The following is a 12,154-nucleotide window of genomic DNA, read 5'->3' on the forward strand; positions in this document are numbered from 1 at the left end:
CTCACTGAGTCTGCCCCCTGAGTATGTCCCTTATGGATCTGAGGAGTTGTAATCTGAATGGTCCCAATCTGACCACTGGGTACACAGGCTTTTGGATCTCTGAGGAGGTGCTAATTTAGCCTCTGCCTGAGACTACCCAGCAGGAGCTATGGAGAGATCTGCAGTTTCCTCTTTCTTGTTTGGGGTTTGGAGGTGCCCAGATGAGGCCCAGCTGTGAAGCAATGAAAGCTGCTGTAGGGCCTTGAGCCTTCTTTTGAATGTTCTGGGTCTCTCTGACCCAGCTGCAGTTTGTTAGGTAATTTTAGATTTCAAAGGGCCAGGCCTTTCATATGCAAAAGCCTCTACACACAGCTTGGATGGGGTGGGGTCTCAGGGGATCAACAGGACAGAGCAAGCAGCTATGGCTGCTCCTCAGTCCTACCCTAATAGGCCCCGCGTCTCAGTGTACTAGTAATCGCTGCAAGCACTTCTGAGAGAAAGCCGCCCTCAAGTTCCACCCGCTGCCAGACAGTCCAGTCTCTCCTCGTATGAGTCTGGGTCCCCAGAGACTCGCCTGGAACTGGAGTTCAGAGCAATTGGGAGCTTGAGACTCCCTCCCAATTGAAAAAGTCAACCGTGTCCTCAGTTGCCAGCCCTTTCCCACGTGCGCCTCCGTACCTCTGCACTTTACTTCTGCACCTCCTCTGAGTCTCAGTGTGATTTTCTCTTTCCTTCTAGTTGTAGAATTTCCACTCAGCTAGCCTTCCTGTGGTTCTGGATGATGTCCGTTTTGTCTTTTAGTTGTATTTTTTAAAAATATATAATATATATGTAATATATATATATATATATATTGCAACACAGTATGATTTTTTAATTTTTTTATTTTTTATTTTTTTAAAATATATTTCATTGATTTTCCACAGAGAGGAAGGGAGAGGGACAGAGAGTTAGAAACATCAATGAGAAAGAAACATCGATCAGCTGCCTCCTGTACACCCCCCACTGGGGATGTGCCCGCAACCCAGGTACATGCCCTTGACTGGAATTGAACCCAGGACCCTTCAGTCCGCAGGCCGATGCTCTATCCACTGAGCCAAACCGGTCAGGGCTAATTTATTTTTTAATTTTTTAATTGTTTTATTGGTTAAAGTGTTACAAAGATTATTACATATGTCTCCCTTCCCCCCCCCCACCCTTGACAATAAAAATATATTTTTATTGATTTTTTTCAGAGAGGAAGGGAGAGGGATAGAGAGTTAGAAACATCGATGAGAGAGAAACAAGGATCAGCTGCCTCCTGCACACCCCCACTGGGGATGTGCCCGCAACCAAGGTACATGCCCTTGACCGGAATCGAACCTTGCGACCCTTCAGTCAGCAGGCCGATGCTCTATCCACTGAGCCAAACTGGTTAGGGCTTTGTTGTATTTTTGAAGTGGTTGTGCGAGGCAGCAATTTCAGGTGTTTACCTATGCCACCATCTTGGTTTCTCCTGATCATCTTCTTCAGATCTTTCAGTATCATGGACTTCAGGCTCTGGTGAGACAAGCTGCTCTGTACGACCTTTTCCACGGACACATTTGTAATCAAAGTCCCTAAGTGCCCTCGATACAGCCAGAGAGCCATTCACACGCTGAGTCATTACAGAACCACCTGCACTCTGAATCTGTTCTTTTCCCAGCGGATTACTTGACTTGTGATATTGTATGAAGAAATGAATTTTCCTGTTCCTACAAAGGAAACCACTCGAGTCTCCACAGTTAGTGAAATAAGTCTGGTGAGGAGAAATGAAGACACCCACAGCTGTTGACCCATTCCTATTTGTACCATGTTTCTTCTCTGACATAGCTCTCATGTGTTCATCAATCTCCAGAAAACCTGTTCTGATTCCATTCTTTACATTTTCAACAGAAGGTGCTCCTGTAGACCCTTTAAAATCCTGGTTATTGGTGATGTGATCTAACAAATGCTCACAGCAGTATTTGGCAACCTGAGAACCAGCATGCCCATCATACAGAGCAAAGAATGACCATGTTTCAAGTCCGCTTGGCAAACCAATCACAGCTGTAGGTGCATCCTCCATTTCAACTCGCCAGCCTCGCATGCTGCTTAGCGCATATTGCAACCCATTACCCTACCCATGGGCATTATGTTTTCCATCTTTGGCTTGTCTAACATGCTCTCATTATGTCTTGATCCTTTAGGTCCGGAGCAGCCCCGGGCCAGCAGGTCCCTGGTCGGCTGGCCAAGGCGGCCACGGCCTGAGAGGGGGTGGGATGGGGGTCACCAAGGGGGCTGCAGACCAGGTCAGGCAGGGGATGGGGCAGAAGAGGGGAGGAGCCAGGCTGCCTCGAGGGCCCTGGCTTTCGGCGCCCTCAAGGCTCAGATCATCCGGGCATTGGAGCAGCGGGCAGAGACCTGGTTCCTCACCCACTGGCTCAGCCACCACGGCAGAGCAGCTGGAAGGAGAGCTGTCACTGATATTTTCAAGCATGGCTCCGCTGTTGCTCCACTTGCCCTTTGCCACTGTCTTTAGGTTTTTGAAGGCAACGTTTTCTTGGACCTGCTTTTTTTTCTGTATATTTTTTACTGGGTTTTCATAGTATTGAGTTTGGCAAGTATTGTTGAGTTTTCTGCATGACAAAAGCTGGGGAAAATGAGGAAAAAAGAAAAAGACACCGACTTTTCTATTTGTGAGCTCAGGTGGAGTGGAGACAGAAAGCTAAACTGAACTTTCCTCACGAAGGGTGAGGTACTACCTATGCCTGAGCCTTTCCAGTCCATGAAGCTGCTCTATAACACTCACAACTCCCACACCAGGCATGATAGCTCGCCCCACTCCTTGCTCTGCCCATGTCCCTGTGATGTTGCAGTTGCTAATTTACTTCCCAAACCAGCCAGGATGCCATAGTGTGATGCTGAGTATTCACAGCGCACTCCTGGGCTTTCCTAAACTCTATTCTAACCCCAGTTACATGGTTCATGGTTGTGGCCATTGGTAGATTTTTTTTTTTAAAGTCAAAACCAGATTAAGCTCTGAGGCTATCAGTGTTGTAAAGTCTATAATTATTTGGAAAGTGGCCAGCTGGGAGCTGTGAAGGGTTAAAGTTGTATCTGCCTCTGGAGAAACACAGGGCTCTGCGTCCTCAGGAAACTGTCAGCAGATGGTGTTCACTGTCCTCCATGTCCCAGCATCCTTCTCGTCCACTTCCGTCTCCTACCTTCAGCCCTGCCCCAGATTCTGGAGTGTGGCCATGGATAATGTGCTTTGAGAGGCACTGCTCCATACATGTTAGAACTAGTAGCCCCTCTGAGGGCGTGCAAAGGAGCCTGCCTTGGCAAGAAGTCCATTTGTTCTTGCCCACAAGTCATTTGAAATGGTTTCGTTCAAAACTATTATTTCTGAATCTTGGCCGGTTTTTACAGGAACAATTAGGTGTCCTGTGACCACTGCCTCCTATCGTCACTGCAGAAGACGCACTCGTGAGCTCTGTGGAAATGGCCGGGCACTGTGCGAATGAGGCCTTGCCATCTTAAACAGCTACAAAGACATGTGGGATCTCACATCCAACCCAAGATCCACTCTCACCTGCCCTTGTCTCATCTACTCCTGTCTGAATTGCACCTATGAGGTAGGCTCTCAAATGAGCTGAGCAAACAGATGTGAAACTGAGATTCAAATAATACCCAGGTAACAATGGGTAATGCTCACATGCATTGACAGTGGGTGTTTCCTTCAAACCCTACAGAGAAGACTTGGCATGAACATCAAGATGAGTCCGTTCACTTCCCCCCAGTTTGAGAATCCTGCCATGACTGGCACTCCTGTGGCAATGACTCTCACAGAAGCTCACGCAACGACAAGAAGCTGCTCGGCCAGAAATTATGCCTAAAACTATACCAGATGGTGCACACCAAGGCTCAGTGTACGTAGAGAGTATATGTAAATATGTTTGCATTTATTTTCTCCTTAAAAATAAAACAGACGCACATACACATACAGAAAAGCAGATCCACTTGACGTGAGAGTGATGTCGAGATCAAAGCTACTAGCAGGATGCAGTGGGCTTCTGCCTCTGTGGTCTGGTGACAAGGGTCACTTTCACCATCAGGTGTCCCAGTTTGGCTTCCTTCTGAGAAGCCCTTTGGGGATCTGTGTATGCCCACGTGTTTGTTTCTGCTGCCGAGGCCTTACTGATGCTGGCTGGTCGGCTCGGACGGCCACGTGGCAGAGGCTCCTGCCCTTCCCGCTGCCCAGAGCTCCTGTCCTGCCGCAGAGAATGGCCGTGTGGGAGGAGGTCAGAACTGCGGACAGAGACCAGATAGGCTTTTGTCATCTCGCTTTTCTGAAGAGATGGTACAACAGCTTTTAGATTTTAAAAGTTAAATAGCCATCGATTAGTCGTTGGAGGAAGCTCAGCCAAGGGCACTGTGATTCTGACAGATGCCCAAGGTTATGGGCTATGCTGTTTCCATGTCTGTGAACAGTGTGGGCCAGGTGACCCCTCAGGTCTGTCTGTCTCTAAGGTGCAGACGTCATGAGGCTCACACCCTCTCGGTGGTACATGCTCACATCTCAGAGGAAGTTCCACCTCTGGGTGGTTTCCAAAGGCTGCCATGGTGTCTTAAGATTTGCTTTTTAGTCCAAGAAAGTTACCAGGTTCTTCCTGTCTCAAAAGCCAAGAAGGCAGGTTTGAAATGCTATAGGTGACATAGACCATCAGCCCCCCTCACCTGGCCCAGAGAAGGTTTGGTAGTAGCCCTTTAAGAGAGAATATGCCTGGTGGGGGCTGGGAAGACATTGATAGTTGTAGGCAACACTTTTGCTACCTAATAATATATTCTGAGCCATAAAATAGATTCATAACTGCAAATGGCTTTCAAAGAATAATTTTTTACAGGTGTAAACAGCAGGTTAAAGACTTTTCTATGAGAAAGAGTGGCTGGAAAATCTTAGCCAAACTTACTTTCCCTGGACAGGTACCTTTGCTCAGACATTTCTGGGCCCTCTGGGGAGATGGAGGCAAAATCAACCTGGCAAGTAGCCATTAGGTCTCTACTAGGCAAAAGGAAGGGGAAAATTCATCCTAACCATGGTCTTGGAAGGGAGTATGTCCTATATTAGCAGTATTTGGTTTTTCATACAACTAGAAACTGGTGAGAGGAATGAGAATTTTATGGGCAATTAGGTTTTGCATATCTTTGCTGGTTGAAAAAGTGCTTCGATTTTATTTGATTTACTCTCCAGGTAAGTCTAGAGAGAATGACTGAGATAATTTGTCCTCTTATCATCCCAGGTTTAAACTAAGGCACCAGGGTCTAGGTGCCTTCTCTCTCTTCTCTCTCTCTCTCTCTCTCTCTCTCTCTCTCTCTCTCTCTCACTGGAAAGGGGTGGAAGTGCTCCCTACATGGGCCTGGGGTGTGATGCCAGGGCAGGAACCTGGACGCACCTATCCCATGAGTTATCACTGGCCAGAGTACATACCTTCTATTGCTTCTTCCTCTTTCGTCATTTCTTAAATAATTTTATAAAGAAAAAAGAGCCCTCTTCCTAAAACAGACCATACTTGCTTTAACCAAAGGTGTTTACCATTGAAATCAAGTGCCACTTAACTCTTTTCCTTTGAAATTCAAACACATAACTAGACATAGATGTCAACTATCCCAACAACCAAGACAATTTATTATTCCTCCTATTTTCCCTGCTTCTAATTTCCAAAAATCTAAATTCTTTTTGCTGTAAGAAAACACATGTGGGAAAATTCTTTTTAAAAATGCTCTCCCACACCATCCAAAGTGTTTCCCGACTATAAAAGGAACCCCCACCACTACCAGTTGAGTCCTTTGGCACAGAACTGGGGGAGAGAGGTAGTGGGGAACACGCAGTGTGTGTGGTTTGCGGGCTCTCTGCAGGAGGCATATCTGAGCCTTGGAGGCCCTCAGGCCCAGTGGACCAACCAGTGGGCTGGGAAAGAGTGGTGGGTACCTTGGCTTGTCCGCTGGCTCCAGCAGCTCGGGGGTACAAAGGGAGGTCGTGAGTTTCAGTGTGCTGCTTAGCAAAGTTCACAAATACCTGAAAGCAAGAAAAGAGCAAGAATAGGTATATGCTTCCAGAAGAATGGCACCCTCCACCCACCCCTCCACCCCCCACCCACCCCCCACTGGGCTTTCTCTTTTCCACAGCTCATAGACAGCCCTGCTGGAGCAGCTGTGTGCTGCAGGAGGGGAGGCTGGCCCACCTGAGGGGCCTGGCCACCAGGGCCCTGCACAGGGCTTGTTTCTTAGAATTCCGAGCTGAGCCATAGGCGTGCCTCTGGGAGGATTCAAAGGATGTGGGGTATACAAGGCAAGGCAGATCCCAAGTAGCAGCAGCCTTCTAAACCTCTAAAGAAGAAACTAAAAGCAAAAATACAAAACTGGATCTGATCTCATCTCTCCTCTGTCCTTTAGTCAATGTGCAGTGTGGTCGTGACTCCTGCTCATGCATTCCTCTGCCTGTGGCTGAGAAGGTGCTGGTGACTCAGCTTCTCAAAGGCTATTGGAGACTTGCCTATGCACTGCTTGATTGCACAGTCTCTAAGGATGTCTACTTAAAATAAACACACAGCAACAACAAAATACCCCAGAAAAAACTCAAATATCCGAATGGATAAAACAGAATATAGACATACAATGGAATATTACTCAGTCTTTAAAAGAGGGATATTCTGACACATGCTACAACATAGATGAACTTTGAGGACATTATGTCAAATGAAATAAGCTAAACAAAAGGGACAGAATACTGCATAATTCCACTTATATGAGGTACGTTGTGTAGTCTGCATTCAGTGGTTATGGTGGCTGTGGGTTGGAGGTTATTGTCTAATGAATTGAGAGTTTTAATTTGGGAAGGTGAACAATTTCTGGAGGAAGATAGTAGTGATGATTACACAACAATGTGAATGTACTTAATGCCACTGAATTGTACATTTAAGACAGGTGATAATGTTATACATATTTTACCACAGTAAAAAGTGATCACATTTAGAAACCCTGACATATGGCATAAATATGTATTAAAACTCACCAAATTGTACAGCTTAAAGGGGTGCATTTTATTGTACGTAAGTTAAGCCACAATAAAGTTGATTTGAAAAGAAAAAAAAAAAGCCATCACCACAAACCAGGAAGGTTGAAATAAAGTCATAGTGTGGTGGGGAAGGATAATGCAAACTCAATGAGATTTGCTGATGACTAAAATAGTGTTAGACAACAATTTCTGACAGGCTGAGTTTCAGCCTAATGGACAGATGCTCAGGCATGTCCTGCCTCCCTGTGGTGGGGATTCCAGCCCTGGTTGGGCTGTCCGGTCGGGACTTTGCAGAGCCCCGCTCTGCACCCGGCTCCCCTCGGGGGACTTGCCTGGTCCAGAGTGGTCTGTGTGACCGAGTACTCCTTGATGAGCAGGCTGTCCTTGTGGGAGATGAGCAGCCGGAAGATCCTGGCCAGGGAGAAGGAGGGCACCTGGAACTGGAGCATGTTGTGGTGCCTCTCCCTCTGCACGCTGCCCGGGAAGTTCCCCTGGAAGAACTGCTCCACGGGGTTCAGGTCGGGAAGCAAGTCGTCCTTTGGAGATTTGATCTTCATTGTGACGATGTAGCCATCTCCGAACCTATGGACGCCCACCACAGCGTGGTACAGGCCTGTTAGTAGTTGGGTCTAAGGCAGTCTCAAAATCAGGAATAGACTCATCAAAAGTATTGGGGATTAAAGGCCACCCTATAAGCCATTTGTGCGTGTTTAAAACTAGAAGGTCATCACACCTATGTCAAGCTTCCTGTGTCCCACTCCTGGAGGCATGAATGTTCCCTGTTCCTTTCCTTCTCACATACTTGCTGAAGTCAAAGGTGTTTTAGCCCCCTGTGGAGATCACAGACCTGCCCAGATGTATATTCTCCAATTTAGTTATATTTCCAGTCTGGCCCTTGCATGAGGTACAAGACTGGCTGCTCTTCAGCCACCATTTTTCCCTCCTTGATTTAGCATATTCTTAAGGGCCCTAGGATTTTCAGAATAGTCAATGAGCAATGGCTTCAACTTAAACTCACTGGCTGCATTATTATTCTGTTTTATAATAAGAAGAGAGTCAGCCTGTCCTTTGAAGTTTTCAAGCCAGGCATTAACTTCTCCTCTCCAGCTATATTGCATTTTCTTCCAATATAGAGCCCCTTTTGCCACATTGAAAATGTGCTGTTTAGTGTAGCCACCTTCATTCATTGTCATAGCTAGATCTTCTGGATAACTTACTACAGTTTCTAGCTCAGCACTTGCTGCTTCCCCTTGCCCTTTTATGGTATGGAGATGGCTTTTGTTCTTAGACCTCATGAACCAGCCTCTGCTGGCTTCTGCTTTTCTTCTGAAGCTTCCTCACCTCTCTCAGTCTTCACAGAACTGAAGTTAGGGCTTTGCTCTGGATTCAGCTTTGGCTTGAGAGAATGCTGTGGCTGTGTTGATGCTGTATCCAGACCACTAAAGCTTTCTCCGTATCATCAATAAAGCTGTTTTGCTTTCTTATCATTTGTGTGTTCCCTGGGGGAGCACTTTGCATTTCCCTCAAGAACTTTTCCTTTGCATTCACACCTTGGCTACCTGTGTGGTGCAAGAGGCTTAGCTTTCAGGCTATCTTAGCTTCTTGCTCAGCCTAATTGCTTCTAGCTTTCTATTTAAAGTGAGAGGGCTGTGACTCTTTCACTTAAACACTTAGAAGCCATTGTCAGGGCATCAATAGGCCTACTTTCAACATTGTTGTGTCTTGGGAAATAGGGAGGCTTGAGGAGAGGGGGAAAGATGGTGAATGGACAGTTGGCGGAACAGTAAGAACACACAACACTTATGGATTGTGTCATCTTACACCAGTGGTGCCCTGAGCCAGATCACACATAAAAATAAAACAGTATCATAATCATGAAAACATTTGAAATGTTATGTGAATTACCAAAATGTGACACAGAGACAAAGTGAGCAAACCCTGTTGGAAAAGCAGTTGCTGATAGACTTGTGAGATGCAAGTTTGCAAAAAAACTTCAGTTTTTTTTAAAGCGCATTATCTGTGAAGCATAATAAAGTGAAGTGCAATAAAATCGGTGTCTGTATTTAATGTCAGTCCAGTTAAAATTCCAGGTTTCTGGAAACTGCACAAAATGATTTTAAAGTCTATGTGGAAAATAAATATGGGAAGGAATTGTCAAAGTAATAAAAATTAAAAAAATCTCAAGAGGGGATTCACCTACCAGATATTACAAGGTAGCTGAATAACGCGCTGCCATGGAAACAGCTATGGGACATGGAGCCACAAGCCAGACACAGTGTCTGGAGGCAGATCTGAGCCTGGTGTCCCCAGGAACTGGGGGGTCAGAAAAGGGGCCTTTCATTTTGATGAGGAAAGGCCACATGGTGACACAGAGTTATGTTGTGACAAAGTAAGCTTAGCTTCTATATCAGTGAATGAAACATAAACTCAAAATCACTTGGAGCTTGGCCAGCATGGCTCAGTGGTTAAGTGTTCACCTACAAGACACAAGTTCCAGTTGCGGGCTTTATCTCCAGTATGGGATGTGTAGGAGGCAGCCAATCAATGATTCTCTCTCATCATTGATGTTTCTATCTCCCTCTCCCTCTCCCTTCCTCTCTGAAATCAATAAAAATATATTTTAAAAAAAAGATTACTTGGAAAATAAAATATAAAGAAAGCAAATTAAAATTATCCAATTAGCCAAGAATATGGAGGGTGTTTGTTTAAACTTGCAGTAAAGAAGACTCTTTAAAGCAAGACAGTGTACAAAGGGAAAACAGCTAATTTTCAGGAAAAATCATCCTAGTAAGATTACAACTTACCTCCGTGCAGATGAACCCGGGTTGTGATCTGGTTACTGTGGAGATAAATGAAAATACATAAACTAAAAAAGTGTTGCTGACACTGAGCTTATCTTACACTAAATTCAAGTCAATTTTTAGTCAATTTTGAGTACTGGCACCTCAGAGGCTCCTGGTCCAAGGAAAGGGGACAGCACGTGTGCGTCCTCCCAACTCTGGTGACCTGAGTACCTGTGTTTTTCACTTTCCTTTTGTAAATAACCGGGAATGGGATTGCTGCTTCATGTGATAAATACTTATTTCAGTTTTCAAGAGAATGGCAAACTGCTTTCCAAAGTGGTGAAGCTTTCCTTTCCCACTAGCAATGTGGAGACTTCCAATTTCCCTTCAGCGTCACCAACACTTGGTACTGCTGGCCTTTTGGTTTTAGCCTCATAGTCTGCAGTGGTACTTTCTGCTATTCATTTGTACCCCCTAGTGCCAAATGAGGCCAACCATCTTTTTTTTTTATCCTCACCTAAGGATACATTCTTACTGATTTTTGAGAGAGGGAGGGAGGGAGAGAGAGAGAGAGAGAGAGAGAGAGAGAGAGAGGGAGAGAGAGAGAAATGTGGGAAAAATGGATCCGTTACCTCCCTTACATGCCCCAACTGGAGATGAAACCCACAACCTTTTCATGCACAGGCTGATGCTCCAACCAAATGAGACACCCAGCGGGGCAGGTTGGGCATGTTCACGTGAGTCCACCTGAGCAAACAGTTGTTTTTCCCATTTAAAAAGCTTGGTCATTATTCTCATCATTGAGTTTTGAAAGTTCCTTATGTATTCTGGATACAAGTATATCATTTGTAAGTATTTTGTTTGTGTCTGTGGCTTCTATTTTCATTTTCTGAATGGTGACTTTTGAGGGGCAAGGGTTTTAGTGTGTGATGAGCAGCAGCTCAAGACATGGACCTACCAGAGTCAGCCCTGCTGGCGGGATCCCATGCAGAGTGAGTATAGAAATGATGTAACACAAACATGTTACCACACACACTCACACTCACATGCACATCACACACACTTACGCACACATAGGACAATGCCCACACAGAAGCAAAGAACTGTGACTAAGTGGTGCTAGCCACAGGGTGATCTTGGGCCTTGTCCCAGCCCTGACTAAACAGGAATGATGAAACAAGGGCACATCCATACCTCTGGCAAGATTTGTTTACGAAATGATGGAATTTTGTTCCTTGATGAGGCACCTGCGCTATGTCTGCGGCTTTGATTCAAATAATTGTAAGTGCTCATCCCATTTGACACTAAAAAGTAGAAAAGAGGAAAAGGTCAGTTAGGAACCATCATCATCCACTGTAGGCACCTACCCAGCTCCCCTGAGCTGCACCCTGGGGTGTCAGGTCCTCATCAAGTTACTGGGGAGCTGCTGGACAGATGGCTACTGCACAGCCCGCCTGGCCTTAAGGCAGCAGCCAGCAGCTCCTCACACTCCCTGAGCCGCTGTCCCCCTCCCCTGGTCCCGGGAGGGGCTGCCCTGCCTGCCTCACAGCCCATAAAGTAAATATGGCCCTGTGAGTAGTGCCTGCCCAGCACACTAGTTATTAAGCCGATGCTCTGGCTCCAGCTGTGGCAGGAGCAGGCCCCCTAGGGTTGCTCGCCCAGGTGCAGGGAGCTCCATGGAGCAGAGCCTCATGCCCTGCCCTGAGCAGTCTCGACAAGTGCTGTTGTTTTTGTTGTGTTTGGACCTGACTTATCTGTCCTGATTCACTCCACCTGGCTCCTCCCCCATTCTTCCTCCTTCCCTCCCAACCTGGGAAACAGCTGGAGGATAGAAACTTGCACTTGGGTATATTCTGGTGGGTTTGCACAAATACCATCAAAATCAGCTTGTGCGCATGTCCTCTGTGTCTCCCAGAGCTCACACTTACTCTGAGTACATTTTATGTAACACATTGAACCCTGACAGAACAATAAAGTAGGGGAGGCACAGCACAGAACTTGAAACCTCATAGGCGAGGAACTTTGAGGCCTGAGTGCAAAGTACATGCTTTAAAAGGACGTCCACCAGTTTTTCCTCCAACATCAGCTTGGGGCGATTTCTAGAATCCTGCTCTTCCTTAATTTCACCCAGGATGCTCTCTGCTCCATGTCCCATGACTGTGGCTTTTCTCCTCCGTCCTCAGTGGGCACTTTCCACGTCCTGTGTCTACCCAGCAGATCTCACCCTCACAGTGTCTCTCCCACTCACGTTCTGAGGACTCATCAGGATGCCCCTGTCCCAAGCTTCAAATGGCAGCATCCAGCTGCCAAGCTTCCC

The 12,154-nt window shown here is 46.2% G+C and overlaps 1 protein-coding gene and 2 long non-coding RNA genes across 3 annotated transcripts; 1 reads left to right on the forward strand and 2 right to left on the reverse strand.

Moving 5' to 3' along the window:
* Window positions 1–1,408: 1,408 nt before the first annotated feature.
* Window positions 1,409–2,169, reverse strand: LOC118676849 (protein phosphatase 1A-like). The gene has a single exon (XM_036351382.1). It carries the CDS (start codon window positions 2,084–2,086, stop codon window positions 1,448–1,450), a length of 639 nt encoding a protein of 212 aa, XP_036207275.1. The 5' UTR covers window positions 2,087–2,169; the 3' UTR covers window positions 1,409–1,447.
* A 145-nt stretch (window positions 2,170–2,314) lies between these two features.
* On the forward strand, window positions 2,315–7,023 carry LOC118676569. The gene is made up of 3 exons (XR_004974156.1): window positions 2,315–3,614; window positions 3,732–3,908; window positions 6,433–7,023. It is a non-coding gene; the product is annotated as an uncharacterized LOC118676569 (long non-coding RNA).
* Window positions 7,024–7,249: 226 nt separating this feature from the next.
* Window positions 7,250–11,545, reverse strand: LOC118677048. The gene is made up of 3 exons (XR_004974312.1): window positions 11,032–11,545; window positions 9,859–9,893; window positions 7,250–7,636 (listed from the first exon to the last, which is right to left on the reverse strand). It is a non-coding gene; the product is annotated as an uncharacterized LOC118677048 (long non-coding RNA).
* Window positions 11,546–12,154: the final 609 nt, after the last annotated feature.

Source organism: Myotis myotis, unplaced genomic scaffold (assembly GCF_014108235.1).
Source record: "Myotis myotis isolate mMyoMyo1 unplaced genomic scaffold, mMyoMyo1.p scaffold_m19_p_2, whole genome shotgun sequence".
Taxonomy (NCBI): domain Eukaryota; kingdom Metazoa; phylum Chordata; class Mammalia; order Chiroptera; family Vespertilionidae; genus Myotis; species Myotis myotis.

Excerpts from the sequence above, each read along its gene's own strand:
- LOC118676849 (XM_036351382.1), bottom strand. The coding sequence starts at position 2,086 with ATGCGAGGCTGGCGAGTTGAAATGGAGGATGCACCTACAGCTGTGATT.